We start from the raw sequence: 17,190 nt of genomic DNA on the forward strand, positions 1-17,190 counted from the left end.
CACTTATATTATCCCTGCAATGTTGATCAAGTCTTTTTTTGAGAATTTGTTGAGTCTCCCCAATGTACTGCTCTTTACAATTTTCATTCTTACAATGTATGGAATAAACTACATTAATTTGTTTTTCATTTGGTAGCCTATCTTTTGGATGCACTAATTTTTGCCTTCACGTGTTTATCGGTTTGAAATAAGTTGGAATTGTATGTTGCCAAAGGACTCTTTGTAATTTTTCAGAAACTCCTGCAATGTAAGGTACTGCTACTCCTCTCCTTTTTGTATCTTGAGAATTATTGGTTTCATTCCCTATTCTTTCTTTCTGACATTTGTTAAATAACCACTCAGGGTACCCACAGTTAGTGAGTGCTCTCCTGATATGTTTTGACTCCTTTTCTCTACCTTCAATGCTCGTTGGTATTAGTTTAGCCCTATGCTGGAGGGTTCTGATAACTCCTAGTTTGTGTTGTAACGGGTGGTTAGAGTCAAAAAGTAAGTATTGGTCAGTGTGCGTAGCCTTCCTAAAGACTTCTGTTTTTAGCGCTATGTCCTCTTTTATAATTACTTTGCAATCCAAGAAGGCGAGTTGGTTCTCTTTAATGTCCTCACGAGTAAATTTAATGTTGATGTCTACAGAGTTGAGGTGATCTGTGAAGGATTGAATTTCTTGTTTTTTAATTATGACAAAAGTATCGTCCACATATCTAAACCAGTATCTAGGTTTTGTCCACGGGAAGGATGTGAGGGCCTGTTTCTCCATCTCTTCCATGTAAAGATTAGCAACTATGGGTGAAACTGGTGAGCCCATAGCACAACCATGAATTTGTTTATAAAATTTCTCCCGAAATTAAATAGGGATATATAAATAGGGCCAATACGACCAGTCAGACTTTAGTTCGCTGACGAAGCCTCTTGGATAGGAGGCGAAACGTCCGAAACCTTCAAAACATAATATGTACTAAGCTAAACATGAAATAACATAATATGTTTACTAATGTGCATAAGCACTCTATCATTGTGTACTGTAGGTATGTTGATTTCATTGAGGTGGAGCAATACTCCGCTAGACCACTCTGAAGTCAAGAAACTCCATTTGTGTGTATGTGTGTGTGTGTCTGTCCTTTGTTTCTCCATATTTTTTTTATAATTCCCAGATCCACATTTTGATTACCTATGTTGTAATTCCAAAACAATGCATACACACATACTGTAATTTCCGGACTATAAACCGCGGCTTTTTGCACAAGCTTTCAACCCTGCGGTTTATGCAACGATGCGGCCAATTTATGCATTTTTTTTCTAACGGTCGCCATGGGGCACTGGAGCACTAAAGGTAAGAGTGAGACAGGGCGAATATACGTGCCAAGGAAGATGCAAGTTTAATATAACATCACGTGTGAATCGTGCAAGTGGCCCTCCGAGTTGAATGGGAGGCTCGGATAAGCTGTGAAAATTTGTTGACCAGAACTGGCCGTATGCAAAGAGCAACTTTTGCACAAGTCTGCCAGTGGATCCTGACAGCGTGGATCAGTGTGAAAAAATCAACCATCACCAACACGGGTTTCGAAAAGCCAGTCTGGTGCGAGACGGAGAGGACAGCTCAAGCTCAGGAGTGACTACCTCAGGATGAAAGTGACATGGACAGCTATCATATACAGGAAACAAAGCAGTCACAATGATAGTATAAAGCATCAGCAACATTGTTCATACCATTTGCACATGCACAAGATGGCGCCAACTTGAATGGCAGCCTCTGTCACACGTTCCCTAGTATTGTTCCTGTTTTTGTAATTTTCATTCATTTTTTTGCAACCTACGCGGCTTAGTTACACAAGGGAAGAGATACTGAGTATTCGCTTGGACTCTTTTCACCGAAACAACAAGTTTTTTTGGGGATGATCGCGAGCGGCGCAGGAGCTCTGTACGGAGCTTTTAGATGCTGTTGGAGGAGGGGCAAGCGAGCCGGCGTGTTCGTCAAGTTAAGGCAGTGTGGGTTTTGAATGCCGCTCCTATCCATCTTGATAATTGACGCTCTGCCAAAGAAGGTGGATGAACTTCTCCTCACAAAGACCAATAAAACATTCGCACGTTCTGCTGCACTCTGCTTCACTGAGACCTGGCTCAGTGACCGCCACCCAGATTCCGCGCTACACCTATCCGGCTTCCGTCTCCTCAGAGCCAACTGGGACACGGAGGAATCCAAAGTGGTGGAATATGCTTCTATATCAACAAAGATTGGTGCACTGATGTCACGATGCTCGACGCACACTGCAGCCCTGACTTCGAATCGCTGTCTCTTCACTGTAAGCTATTGTACTCGCCACGTGACTTCGCCATCTTTATTCTCGTCATTGTGTAAATTGCATTTGCATGTACATTGCATTGCATGTACATAGCATTAGCAACAAGCTAATGCTAACACATGTATACAAATGCTAGTGGACCATGTAAACAAATGCGAACTAAAATATCCCTTATTTTGGGCGATTTTAATCGAGCACATCTAAACCTCTAACTTCCCAAGTATAAGCAGCATATTGACTGTTTCACCAGAATGTAGCCACAAGGGGGTACAAGCCAGTGTCTTATTGTGCCGGTCCCAAGCCCTGATAAATACAGAGGGTTGTGTCAGGAAGGGCATCCGACGTAAAAAAAAAATTGCCAAAACAAATATGCGAATCAAACCTATGAATCCCATACCGGATCGGTCGAGGCCCGGGTTAACAACGGCCGCCATTGGTACTGTTGACCTTCAGGGTGCCAGTGGAAAATGGACTACTGTTGGTCGAAGAAGGAGAGGAGTGAGGTGTGCCCGGAGGAAAAGAGAGAAATGGAACGCCAAGAGTATAGAACTAAGAGTAGGAACTTTGAATGTAGGAACAATGACAGGTAAAGGTAGAGAGCTGGTTGACATGATGCAGAGAAGGAAGGTAGACATACTGTGTGTCCAGGAGACCAGGTGGAAAGGGAGCAAGGCTCGCAGCTTAGGGTCAGGGGTTAAGTTGTTCTATCATGGTGAAGACGGAAAGAGAAATGGAGTTGGGGTTATCTTAAAAGATGAGTTTGTTAGGAATGTCTTAGAAGTAAAAAGAGTATCAGATAGAATGATGAGTCTGAAGCTAGAAATTGAAGGTGTGATGTTCAATGGTGTTTGTGGGTATGCCCCATAAGTAGGATGTGAACTGGCAAAGAAGGAGAAATTTTGTTTGGACTTTGATGAAGTCTTACAGTACATCCCGAGAAGTGAGAGGGTTGTAATTGGTGGAGACTTCAATGGACATGTTGGCGCAGGAAACAAAGATGATGAGGAGGTGATGGGCAGGTTTGGACTCCAGATGAGGAACGCTGAAGGACAGATGGTGGTTGACTTTGCGAAGACAATGGAAATTGCTATTGTGAATACTTTCTTTCAGAAGAGACAGGAACATAGGGTGACCTATAAGAGTGGAGGCAGAAGTACACAGGTAAACCACATTTTGTGTCAATGGCGCCATCTAAAGGAAATCAGTGACTGCAAAGTAGTGATTGGTGAGAGTGTAGCCAGACAGAAGAATCATGAAACACTGGACGTGATGTTATTCTGTCCATTTGTGCCAATGGATGGTCCTCACATGAGATTAGCCTTGATGTTGAGAGTGGTGTGGGAGCTGTGCCTCAGGGATGGGAGGTTGTGAATTTGGGACATCGTAGATGACACACATCGTCTGTAGTGTGCCATCGTCAGTAGTGAGAGAGCTATAGAGAGAGATGTAAAGATAGATAGAGAGAGAAAGACAGAGAGAGATCTAGGGATAGAGATCTAGAAATAGAGAGGTAGAGGTAGAGATAGAGAGAGAGGGTAGAGATAGAGGTAGAGAGATAGAGAGATCGAGAGGTAGGTAGAGATAGAGAGAGATTTAGAGGTAGAGATAGGGATAGAGAGGGTAGAGAGGGTAGAGGTAGAGAGAGATAGGGAGATAGAGATAGAGATTTAGAGGTAGAGAGAGAGAGATAGACTAGATAGAGATAGAGAGAGAGAGTCAGACAGATAGACTAGATAGATAGATAGACAGAGATATATATAGAGAGAGGGAGAGAGATAGAGAGAGAGAGAGATATAGAGAGATAGATAGATAGAGAGGGAGAGAGAGAGAGGGAGAGAAAGAGAGAGAGCTAGAGAGATAAAGATATATATAGATAGATAGAGACAGAGAGAGAGAGAGAGAGAGAGATCATAGATAGAGAGAGATAGAAGAGAGATCATCATAGATAGAGAGAGAGAGAGCTAGAGATAGGGGGAGAGAGAGCTAGAGAGATAGATATATAGATAGAGAGAGATAGAGAATATATCATAGAGAGATAGAATCATCAGATAGATAGATAGATAGAGAAAGAGAGACAGAGAAATAGAGAGAGAGAGATAGATAGAGATAGAGAGGGAGAGAGAGAGATATAGAGAGATAGAGAGAGCTAGAGAGGAGAGAGAGAGAGAGAGAGAGAGAGAGAGAGAATCATGGCAGGTTTTGAATTTGGGACACATAGTCAGTAGTGTGCCAAAGAATCATTGGGTGTTTCGGCCTTTTAATCACTAGACACCCTCATCGAAGGTGGCCAGTGACAGGTTGATCACGCCTGCGCTTGTGTCCCATGCCCAATCAGATGTTCAGAAGCTGGTAGGGGGGGGGGGTCTTTCTGCTTCTTTCTGCCGCTTCAGAAAGTGACTTAACTGTGTGTCCCCGCTGTTGCGCCTCCACTGCGAGTTCTGTGTAGCGCAGCTTCTTGCGCTCATAGGCCTCTTCAACAGAGTTTTCCCACGGGACTGTGAGTTCTGCGATGTAGACAGCCTTGAGTGACGAGGACCAGAGCACCTAGTCTGGTCTGAGGGTGGTGGCTGCAATCTCCGCTGGGAAAACCAATTGCTGGCCAATGTCAACCCGCATCTCCCAATCGCGGGCCCCGGATAGCTGTCCCACTTCTGGTTTAGCAGTAGGATGGTTGGGCTTTTCCTGTCCCTCTCGGATGAAGGTCAATGGTGCTGTGCTGGACGTGGTGGCTCGCATTGGCAAGGAGTTGATGGTATTCCTCTTGCTCTCAAGGACAACTGCCAAACTCTTTAGGACCTGGTTGTGCCTCCAGGTGTAGCGGCCTTGTGTGAGGCTGGTCTTACAACCGGTCAGGATGTGTTTGAGAGTTCCTGGCGTTCGACAGAGGTCACAGGTTGGATCTTCGCCATACCATTGGTGGAGGTTTTTTGGAGATCGGAGCACGTCATTGATAGCTCTGATGATGAAGCTGATGTTGCTTGCCTCCATTTCCCAGAGATCCTTCCAGCTGAGCCTTCTCTTCTCCAGGCCTTCCCACCTCATCCATTGTCCCTGCTTGGCAAGAGAGACGGCCCGTGCAGTTCTTTCAGCTTCCTCTTGGCGGCGCACCTCTGCTATCACCATTTTCCTTCTTTCCGATGTTGAAGCCTTACGCCAAGAAGGTTTGTTTGTAAGGGCAAACCCCCCTCTTCCGAGCTGAACGTGTCCCACAACGTCGCTGTGCCTTAGAGCTGCTGTGGCCTTCTGCACTGCAATGGATGGCGTCCATTTCCGTCCCGTCCATAGGGGGGGTGCAGCTTGACTGATCTTCCGGTCTCTGGAGTCTGTGAGGGTCATCTGAAGTCTCACCTTAGCGCATTTGTACTCTTGTGAGGCTTGTGATTGGTAGCTCAAGGACCCCTTTGCCATAAAGGCCGATATTAGACAGACAGCGTGGAACACCAAGCCAGCGTTTCACATATCTAGTGATGGTTCGCTCCATCTTCTCCACAGTTGAGAGTGGGGCCTCATAGACTGTGAGTGGCCACATTACCCGAGGGAGAAGTCCAAACTGCAGACACCAGAGCTTGAGCTTTCCTGGCAGCTCAGTCGTGTTGATGTTTTCCAGACTATTGGTGATGTCCTGCTTGAGTTGCTGCACTTGATCTTTGTCTTTGAGGCTTGCATTGTACCACCTGCCCAGGCTTTTGACCGGTTCCTCAGACACCGTTGGTATTGGGTCATCACCAATGCAGAACTGCACATTTTTTAGCTGTCCCTTGACGATTGAGATGCTGCGTGACTTGCTCGGCTTGATTTTCATCCGGGCCCATTTAATGTTTTCCTGCAGTTTTCCAAGTAGCCGCCTGGTGCAAGCTGCGGTAGTGGTCATGTCATCCATGTATGCCCGGATAGGTGGGAGGTGGATCCCATTCCTTGTTCGCTCACCTCCCACCACCCACCTTGAGGCCCTGATGATGACCTCCATGGCCATTGTGAAGGCCAGGGGTGAAATCGTACAACCTGCCATGATGCCGACTTCTACACGCTGCCATGATGTTGTGAAGTCAGGTGTTGTGAAGCAGAGTTGCAGGTCTTCGAAGTAGGCTTTTACCAAGGCAATAATGGGTAGTGGAACATGGAAGAAGTTGAAGGATTCCCAGAGAAGGTTATGGGGAACTGAGCCAAAGGCATTGGCCAGGTCAAGGAAGATGACCTGAAGATCTCTCTTGTCTTTCGTTGCCGCTTGGATTTGGTGCCAGATCATACTCGTGTGCTCCAAGCAACCAGAGAACCCAGGGATGCCAGCCTTCTGTACAGATGTATCAACGTACTTGTTCTTCTCCAGGTAGGTGGAAAGTCTCCGTGCTAAAACATTAAAGAAGATTTTCCCCTCAACGTTGAGAAGGCTAATTGGACGGAATTGACTGATGTCTGCCGCATCCTTCTCCTTGGGAATTAGTACGCCTCCGGCTCTCCGCCATGCCTTTGGTATTATCCCTTTCTGCCACACAATCCTCACGAGTCTCCAAAGATAACGCAGAACATCTGGTGCGTTCTTGTAGAGCTTATATGGAACTCCATTTGGCCCCGGGGCTGATGCTGATCTTGCACGCCGTATTGTATTGTCCATTTCCTTCCATTTTGGAGGGCCAGTCTCGAGGTTGAATTCTGGTGGTTCAATAGGGGGGATGTCATGTGGGATAACTAGTTTTTTCTGCCTTTTTGTGTCCTGGTGGACCTTTTCCAGATGCTTTTCAAATTCCTGCTTGGAGGTTTTAAGGATTCCGCTTTTGTCCTTCGCGAAGAGGTCTTTGACAAACTTGAAGGGGTTTTTAATAGAACCGTGTTCTTGTGTGTTCCTTGTTCTTGCGATGTTTTCTCAAGTTTTCTGCCCTTCGTAAGGTTGCCAACCAGCATTTGATGTCCCCTTGGAGCAGCATGAGACCTTCTTTCTCTGCATCAGAGGCCTTCTTCCACTGTTTTCGCAGGTCCCTTCTTTCTCTGACCAGTCTGTCTATCTCTTGCTGCCTCCTGGATTTGGTTGGTGGTGGTCTTGCATTGGCGGTTTTCCGGATGTACACTCCAAAGCGCTCCTCCCCGTAGTGATAGATGATGTCGCCAATATTTTCCAGCTTTTTCTCTGCTGTGCCCACTTGTTGCTCCAAGATTTTGGTCAGATCGTTGTTGACGGTTTCCCACTCTCTTTTCTCGATAGCTTTTGGCCACTTCACACTTGGTCTGTGCCCTTTGATCTTGTCCTCCTTGGGAGGTCTCTGTGGTTGCGTGGGCTCTTCCACCTTTCGTTCTGTGAGTGCATTACCATCGTCCCTGACAGGGGTGTAGATGCTCTGCGAACTTTGGTTGTCGTCCCGTCGCTGTGCTTCACTCGACTTATTTGACGTCTGACTTCGTAAGAAATATTGGTCAATGCGAGGCCCTTGTCTGCTTTCCCAAGCACTGTCTCTTCCCTTGGTGGATCTTTAACCCGATAGCTGATGTTACTTTTGCCCAGCCACAGACGCACACCTTGAGTGAGTATCCTGCTGCCGTTGTCTCATGTGCCATGTTCTTGCTCATAGTCAGGTTCGTTTCTGGGTCGGTAACCGTGTTGTCAGTCATTGAGCCATCTTGCACCCCCGCTCTCGCAGGCTCTAGGGGTATCTTTCTTTGTATTCTTTCTGTAGCATTTAGCGGGTGCCTCCAACAAACTGAAACAGCGTTGGTGACTGCCACCATGGGTAGCTAGCCCATGACAGCCCCAGTGGGGTCTATTCCCTCCTGTCAGCTGTCTCTCCAAGCTGTCACACAGACTTTCCTATGTTGTCAGCTGTCCTTTCACAGCAGTCACTGGATAGCATCCAGATACTAAGAATCATGAAACACTGGACGTGATGTTATTCTGTCCATTTGTGCCAATGGATGGTCCTCACATGAGATTAGCCTTGATGTTGAGAGTGGTAGGTTGGTGGTTTGTAGGAGGACTCTGGCAGTGAGGAAGATGAAGAAACCAAAGGCTGAAGTGAGGACAAAATGGTGGAAGTTGAAAAAGAAAGAGTGTTGCATGGCATTTAGGAAGGAGGTAAGACAAGCACTGGGTGGGCAATAGGTCCCTCCAGATGACTGGCAAACTACAACGAACATAATCAGAGACACAGGTCGGAAAGTACTTGGTGTATCGAGTGGAAGAAAGGTAGATAAGGAGACTTGGTGGTGAAGAACTGGGACACTGAGATGACGGACGAGAGTAGACAGCAGTACAAGGAGATGCAGCGCACGGTTAAAGTAAAGGTGGCAAAGGCCAAACATGACGCCTATGATGACTTGTATGCTCGGCTGGACAGCAAGGAAGGTGAGACTGATCTTTACAGGCTGGCGAGACAGAGAGACAAAGATGGTAAGGACCTGCAGCAGGTTCGGGTGATTAAGGATATAGATAGCAATGTATTAACAGGTGCCAGTAGTGTGATGGCAAGATGGAAAGAGTACTTTGAAGAATTGATGAACGAGGAAAATGAGATGGAACAAAGAGTAGAAGACGCGACTGTTGTGGACCAAGACGTAGCAAACTTTAGCAAGGATGAAGTGAGGAGGGCGCTGAAGAGGATGAAGGGGGGAAAGGCACTTGGGCCTGATGATTTACCAATCGAGGTATGGAAGTGTCTTGGAGAGGTGGCGGTGGTGTTCCTGACTGGGTTATTCAACAAGATCTTAGATGATGAACAGATGCCTGAAGAATGGAGACGAAGTGTACTCCTGCCCATTTTTAAGAACAAAGGAGATGTGCAGAGTTGTACTAATTACAAAGGAATAAAGTTGATGAGCCATACAATGAAACTCTGGGAAAGAGTAGTTGAAGCTAGACTAAGAGCAGAAGTGAACATTTGTGAGCAGCGGTATGGCTTCATGCCAAAAAAAGAGTACGACAGATGCAGTGTTTGCTTTAAGAATGCTGATGAGAAATACAGAGAAGGTCAGAAGGAATTGCATTGTGTCTTTGTAGATCTGGAGAAAGCGTATGACAGGGTGCCCAGAGAAGAGCTGTGGCATTGCATGAGGAAGTCTGGAGTGACAGAAAAGTATGTCAGAGCGGTGCAAGACATGTATCATGACTGTAAGACAGTTGTGAGGTGTGCTGTGGGACTCCACCAGGGGTCAGCTCTGAGCCCCTTCTTGTTTGCTATGGTGATGGACAGGCTGACAGACTATGTTAGACAATAATCTACTTGGACCATGATGTTTGCAGATGACATTGTGATCTGTAGCGAGAACGGGGAACAGGTGGCGGAGAAACTAGAGATGTGGAGATGTGCCCTGGAAAGGAGAGGAATGAAGATCAGTCGCAGCAGGATGGAATATATGTGTGTGAATGAGAGGGATCCAAGTGCAAGAGTGATGCTACAGGGGGAAGATATAAAGAAGGTGAAGGATTTTAAGTACTTGGGGTCAACTGTCCAGAGCAATGGAGAGTGTGGAAAAGAGTTGAAGAAGCGTGTCCAGGCAGGCTGGAGCGGCTGGAGAAAAATGTCAGGTGTGATGTGTGATCGAAGGGTTTCAGCTAGGATGAAAGGAAAAGTGTATAAAACCGTGGTCAGACCAGCCATGATGTTTGGACTGGAGACAGTGCCACTGAATAAAAGACGGGAAGCAGAGCTGGAGGTAGCACAGCTGAAGATGTTGAGGTTTTCTTTGGGAGTGACCAGGTTGGATAGTATCAGGAATGAGTACATTAGAGGGACAACTCATATTAGAGGCTTTGGAGATAAAGTCAGAGAGGCCAGACTGAGATGGTTTGGACGTGTCCAGAGGAGAGAGAGTGACTATATCGGGAGAAGGATGCTGAGTCTTGAACTGCCAGGCAGGAGACCGAGAGGAAGACCGAAGAGGAGGTTTATGGATGTGGTCAAAGAGGACATGAAGGTAGCTGGTGTGCGAGAAGAGGATGCACAAAACCGGGATAGATGGAGGACATTGATTCGCTGTGGTGACCCCTGAGGGGAAAAGCCGAAAGGAAAAGAACAAGATTGACTGTTTCACCAGAGGAGAAAATATTGTATATCACTGTTACACATCACTCAAAGAAGCATAGTGATCGTTTGCGCATGTAGCATGTTCTTTCTGACCACTATTTAATACACTTAATTCCTACATACAGACAGAAACTCAAATGTGTAAAACCGGTGGTCAAGACTGTGAAGAAATGGACAGATGAAGCAAAGTTAACTCGACAAGAATGCTTAGACTGCACAGATTGGGGCGTCTTTGAAACTTCAATGGGCACACTGGATGAATACACATACACTATAACGTCATACATTAGATTCTGTGAGGACATGTGTGTACCAACGAACTCCTTCCGCTCATTCAACAACAACAAGCCATGGTTCACCATCAAACTTAGGAAGCTTAGAAAGGAGAGAGGCCACATTTAGAATCGGAGATCGAACACTTTACAAACATGCCTGAAACCGACTGACAAAGAAAATGAACATTGCAAAGAAAGGTTATGTGGAGATGCTTAACAAACAGTTCTCTGCTAACGACTGCATGAAAGCAATAACAAACTATCGTTTACCATCCACCTAAGCAGTGAACAAGGGTCTGGCTGATGAGCTAAACACATTTTTTTTGCCGATTTGAAAAAGACACCCCCAGTATCCACATCTGCCCATGAGTATCAGAAACTACAGTATCTCCGCCCTCTGCCCTACAGCAGGGGTCGGGAACATTTTTGACTAAGAGAGCCATAAAAGTAAAATATTTAGAAATGTTCTTCAGCGAGAGCCACACACGCGCGCACACACCTGGGCGCGCGCGCACACACACACACACGGGCACGCACACACACACACACGGGCACGCACACACACACACACACACACACGGCACGCGCACACACACACACGGGCGCACACACACACACGGGCACGCGCGCACACACACGCAAACACGCGCGGTCACTTTTCAACAAAATATCAGAATGGATTATTTAAACTAACTTTGTGATAGTACTCACCGTTAACATGAATGTTTTTCCGTTCCTCGTGATTGGTCAAAATCCAGGCAAACGATAGGAATGAAATTCAACTTGGAGGCGGAGTTACTGCTAGCAAGCCTGCGCACGGCTCATAAGCTTCCACACTTGCTATCTGCAATCTACTTCTCGCAGCAGTATGTTGATGCTAACGTTAACACGGCTTGTTAAAATGTCACTGACATTCGACTGTTTCATCGATGGTGTTGTTTCATTGCAAATTTGAATCCGAACATTTTCTCTCCTCAAAGGCTAATGAATCCTTCGGTGAATTCAAGCTGAAGTGCACTCGTGGGGTTCATTTAAAGGGGCGTTTACCTGTTTCGACTGACGGCCAGTGTCATCCAATCAAAATTGCGCTTTCCGCCAACTGCAGCCCCAACGGGAAATCAACGGCGAAAAAAACGAGAATATATATATAGTTTTATCGGCGAGCCATATGCAATCATCAAAAGAGCCATATATGGCTCGCGAGCCATAGGTTCCCGACCCCTGCCCTACAGATTCATGAACTGGACTGAGATGGCTCTTTGAGCAGCCGAAGACCAAAAAAGCTGCAGGACCTGACAGAGTGTCCCCCTCCTGCCTGAAAGACTGCACTGACCAGTTGGCCCGTTTTCCCACAAATCTTCAACAGGTCCCCGGAGCAGTGTGAAGTCAACATCACCGGACCTCTCCTGGATCCATTTCATTTTGCCTACCGGGCAAACTGGTCTGTGGAGGATGCAGTCAATGTACCACATCCTCGAGCACCTCAACAACAGGAACCTACGCAAGAATCCTGTTTGTGGATTTCAGCTCTGCATTCAACACCATCATCCCGGAACTCTTCACCCCCAAACTTTTCCAGCTTGGTTTGTCCCCTATGATCTGCCAGTGGATCCTCAGCTTCCTGACGGGACAGACACAACAGGTGAGACTGGGAAAAATATCATCATCAACACGCACCACTAGCACTGGAGCCCCGCAGAGATGCTTCTTGTCACCACTGCTCTTCTCAATCTACACAAACGACTGTACCTCGAAGCACCCAGCTGTCAAATTCATAAAGTTCGCAGACAACACCAGGGTCATTGGTCTCATCAAAGATGGCGACGAGTCTGCGTACCAACAAGAAGTGAAGCAGCTGGAGTTATGGTGCCGCTGAAACAACAGAGAGCTGAACACGCTCAAGACGGTAGAGATGATCGTGAACTTCATGAAACATCCATCACCACAGCTGCGCCTCACACTATCCAACTGCCCCGTGTCAATCGTCGAGATGTTCAAGTTCTTGGGAATCATAGAGACTTTGATTCCCAGGACAGGAAGTGGGAGGTCAACATCAATTCCATCATGAGAAAGCCCCAACAGAGGATGTACTTCCTGAGGCTGCTCAAGAAGCATGGTCTGCCACAGGATGTGCTACAACATTTCTATATGGCTGTCATCAAATCATTCCAGTGTTCTTCCATCACGGTTTGGTTTGTGGCCGCCACAAAAATGGACAAAATCCGACTTCAATGGACAGTTAGGTCGGCGGAAAAAAAGCATTGGCACCGGCCAACCCACTCACGAGGACTTCTTGCACACTGCAAGAATCGAAACGAGGGTGCGAAAAAAATGCTACTGGACCCTCCGCACCCTGCCCACCACCTTTTCCAGATACTCCCTTAAGGCAGGCGTGACAGATCCATGTGCACCAAATCCAGCAGCCATTTAAACAGCTTCTTCCCTCAAGCCATTAACTCTCTAAACAGTAACCCAAATATAACTGTATAGTGCCTCTTTGCCTTTTTTGATGATGACACTAGTGCAGCGTATTCTACCGGAGACAAATTCCTTGTGCGTACTACATACTTGGCCAAAAAAGATGATTCTGATTTTTAAGTATTCTCAGACTGTGTGTGGACTGACAATGGATCAATCTGTCGAGTCTATCCATTTTCTTAACCTGTACACCAGGGGTGTCAAACTCAAATTCACAGAGGGCCAAAAAAAAAAAAAAAAAACATTGTCGAGGACCAGACACATTTTTTGTATTCATGTTTATTTTTATGATCTTTAAGATACAGAAAACAACTGTTTTAACCATCCTAATATATTACAATTGAATATTTGATTAAATACTGAAACTTCTATATCTGTCACTTTATTCATTTTACTCTAATTGTAACTTAAATCTTTTCATCACAAACCATCAAGGCCAACACCTAAAAAATAAATCTCTTTCAACTTGGAACAGACCATTCCATCAGTAAATAAACCAATATTTACCCATTTTAGTTATTTCTCTGTTCATTTACTCTGATGATGCACATGGGTCCAAGCCCATTTAATCAAGGTCAACAAAAGCATTCATGTTCGATTCAAAGACTGACTGTGGGAATGATACGTAACAGGTTTGACTGTCATCGAAGCGTCCTTTCGGCTTCACCAAAGAGCTCGTTCCCTGTTCTGAAGAATGTAATCATCTTTGGCTTGGAAGAGCTCCATTTTACTTATATACGTTCAACAAAATAATTTACGACCTGGATGATCAGCCTCGAGAGGAGCAGAAACAACTTGAGTGGTTATCTATCGCTACCACCGGTTAGCTCCTCATTGTCCTTCGGCTGGTGCTCTATGGCTACGAGCTAACAGAAGCTAGATGTTTGTCCGATCGGTTTGCTCCACTATTATGGCGATTGCTCTCTTTCACCACTGGAAGTAACTTTCTACCCATTGTCAGGCTGAGAGGGTGACAGCGGTTATCCAAGCGGGGATTCGCACTCGGATGAGCTCCTCATTCGCCTCTGTGTGGTGCTGTACTGCTCTGGTCCGTTGGAAATGGTTGGTTTGTCCACTGGGAATGTGTGTAAACTTGCACCTTCTTAATGTGTGTTACCACAATTGGCTGCCACACAACGATTCACGATCGCATTCAGAGATTCAGAAAGTCCTGCCCCCTTGTCGTGACGTCACGCCATGATACTCCTTCACAAACTGCCTTGCTCCAGAATCAAAACAATGGCTTCAGAGAGTTCAGATTCGGAGAAGATGCTTTCTTGTTACTCATACAGTTATGAATATGATTCAAATAGTTCTAAAGAGGAAATAATAAATGTTTGCATTTGATTAAATAAGTCCGTCCGTATCAATTCGAGCCGTCTGCAAGCGATGAAACCGGTGAAGATCTGGACTCCAATGTAGCTGGCAGAAAATGCACAAGATGGCGCACAAGCTCCATTGCTAATGGACTGATTTGTCAGCTGGGAATTTGTGTAAACTTTCACCTTCTTTATGCGTGTTACCGCAATTGGCTGCGACACACAACGATTCACCATCACATTATTTAGGTAGTTTTCCTTCTAATTTTGCGCTCATCACGGTGTTTTCAGAAGAAACAAAGTACCCAACATGCACTGTGTATCACTTTCTCAGTCAGGGGGAGTTCCCTCTACGATGTCACTTCCGGCATCGGCATCAACTCGAAAACAAGACTTCATGAATATTCAGCTCACATTTTAAAATGTAAAATATAGCTATATGTGGTGGAATCTTTGTAAAATGTAGTCAGTAGACGTCATTTAAAGGTGATTTTACAAATTATGGAGGCAACTTGTCGGGAGGTGTCGGTTGTCCTTTAAATCAGGCAGTATTGACACTGCAAGAACTACATACTTCAAAAGAGCAATGACAAAGTCAAACCCTTTCCTTATTCACAGGTGGCCAGACATGTACCTTGGACTGACCACAGTAGGCCAGAACATGTCTGTCTCCAACCTTCAGAAGGCCCTCAGCCATGCCTTGAGTATGTCCTCCTGCACTGCGTCCAATCCTGAAAAGCGGGTGGTTACAGCAGAACTCATGGTCCACCCAGGTTACCCCAGTCATCCACAAAAAGGTGGCTGTGGAGAAGGACCGGATGACTTCTCCCAGTCAGATGACCGGCAACATGAGCTCAATGTGCTCACCAACTTGTCGCTCCTTGCGATGTACCGCAAGGAAAGAGTGCAACTCTGTGCTTTTAAAGACCTTTGAGAATATGTCTTCACCATAAATATATGAAGGTTAATTTACACAAGGTTAATTTGGCGGGAAGTTTTAACTGTTTTATTAAGAATTTCATTGACCCGTCATATTGACAGGATGCAAACAGACATGTTATATTTGCAGTCAATGTCAAAACTGTCTTTATCAATATTAAACGTGAGAAACAATATGATGCTATTTATGATTGTACAGTATTGCATTCAGTAATCACATGGGCAATGACAGAACAATGAACCAACAAAACAAGACATCAAAAGACCGGTGGGGATATATTTTGTATTTTTTAAGAAGGGTCAACCCAAAATGTTGAAGGAGTCATATTGGACCCCCCCCAAAAAAAATCTGTCTGGCCGCAAAAAAAAAAAAAAAAAAAAATGCATAATGTGTGTTATCAGATGCCTGTGAACCAAATAAGCAGCGGAGCTGTCAAAGGATTGGCAGCACTTGTTCTCTGCGCGAGATGAAAAAGACCACCGGAGTGCCTCTTTCTTTCCTTTTAAAATAAATGTCTACTTGGTAAACCTGACACTACCTCATCTGATTTCCCTTGAAGTGGAGGATACTGTACCATCAAAACTAAAATGTATCAGTGTGTTGAATGAATGTATGCATGTTAATTTTTTTAATAGTATTCCTGAGGTAAACATTTCATTCGTAACATCGATTCGCTTCCCATCTCAAACCCCACCTATGTTCCAGGACCCCGCTCCTGTCACTTGCGAGTTGACATCGGGGGGGGGCTGCCTCTCCCGGCCGTTCTCCACCCGCTGTCATTCTCTAATCACGGACACGGGGCATTTATATGGTTCGCAATCACCTCGTCAATGCTGGATGATTGACTCAACTCGCCACCGTGCCTGAACTCTTCCTTCGATGCGCGAGTGTATCCGATCCGAGGTATTTTCCCTGCGTCCCGTAAATTTATGTCATCTTCCGGGATTGCGTAATTTTGCACCCTCGTGTGCCATTTGCTTTTTGGCGTAGTAAGCGGGTCGGATCACCCCCTGCCTTCTTACTCGCTGTGTTTTCTTTTATTTGTGAATAAACACCCTACTTGGTTAGTACGTGTCTACTTTGGGATCCCAAACATTCCACTACGTTCCGACGAGTCAGCTGCCGTCACTCTCGCTCAGAACGTGACAGCTACGGATGACTCGGCTACAGGATGTTCTTTTCTCTTAAAATATCTATCCAATGACACTTGCTCTCACGCCCACAGTCACATCACTAGATTTCACAGCATCCTTATTCTTTAATATCGTACTGATCGTTGATTTCGCCATGCTGTATTCCCTCGCCAGATCAGACACTCGCACACCTCCTTCATATTTTGCGATTATTTCTTTCTTAAATGCAATAGTTGTACGCACTACTTTTCTTTTGTCACTTTAAGCAGCACTTACTTTCTTTGGAGACATGATTAGGGGCTAAAACTCTTCCTACACCTATATTAAACGCTAGAGCAAAACGCAGCACGTCCGCAAGTGGCAGTTGGTCACGAACAGAGCGATACACCCGTGCGCCGCTCAGCTCCCCACCCTCGCGTATGCACTCACGCGTTGTATTGGCGTTCGAACACCGATTGATGTTCGAACGCCGAAGCAAGAATATCTCGAATATTTTGTTCGAACACCGATTTGTTCGAACAGTGAGGCGTTCGAGAACCGAGGTACCACTGTATTTAAATTTGCATTTACTATCTAGCTCTCTCTCTCTTGTTTCTAATTGTATTTTATTTATTGCATTCTATTTGCGATTGTATTTTATTTATTATAATACCTATGCTTGTCTGTGACTGTAAAGTGTCCTTGAGAGCTTTGAAAGGCGCTTAAAATGTAATGTATTATTATTATTCATAATATTCAA

At 45.4% G+C, this 17,190-nt stretch overlaps 1 protein-coding gene and 1 pseudogene across 1 annotated transcript in view; both read left to right on the forward strand.

Annotated features, from left to right (window-relative positions):
• The window catches only part of ydjc (YdjC chitooligosaccharide deacetylase homolog), a 63,674-nt gene extending 47,908 nt beyond the window's left edge, over positions 1-15,766 (forward strand). The window contains exon 6 of the mRNA XM_088995097.1: positions 14,997-15,766. Coding sequence (XP_088851223.1) covers positions 14,997-15,312 — 316 coding nt within the window. The 3' untranslated portion in view covers positions 15,313-15,766. The remainder of the gene's footprint in view (positions 1-14,996) is intronic.
• LOC148899671 (uncharacterized) lies at positions 1,306-13,419 on the forward strand (annotated as a pseudogene).
• Positions 15,767-17,190: the final 1,424 nt, after the last annotated feature.

Source organism: Hippocampus bargibanti, linkage group LG04, assembly GCF_051943395.1.
Source record: "Hippocampus bargibanti isolate YZ-2025 linkage group LG04, ASM5194339v1, whole genome shotgun sequence".
Lineage (NCBI taxonomy): Eukaryota > Metazoa > Chordata > Actinopteri > Syngnathiformes > Syngnathidae > Hippocampus > Hippocampus bargibanti.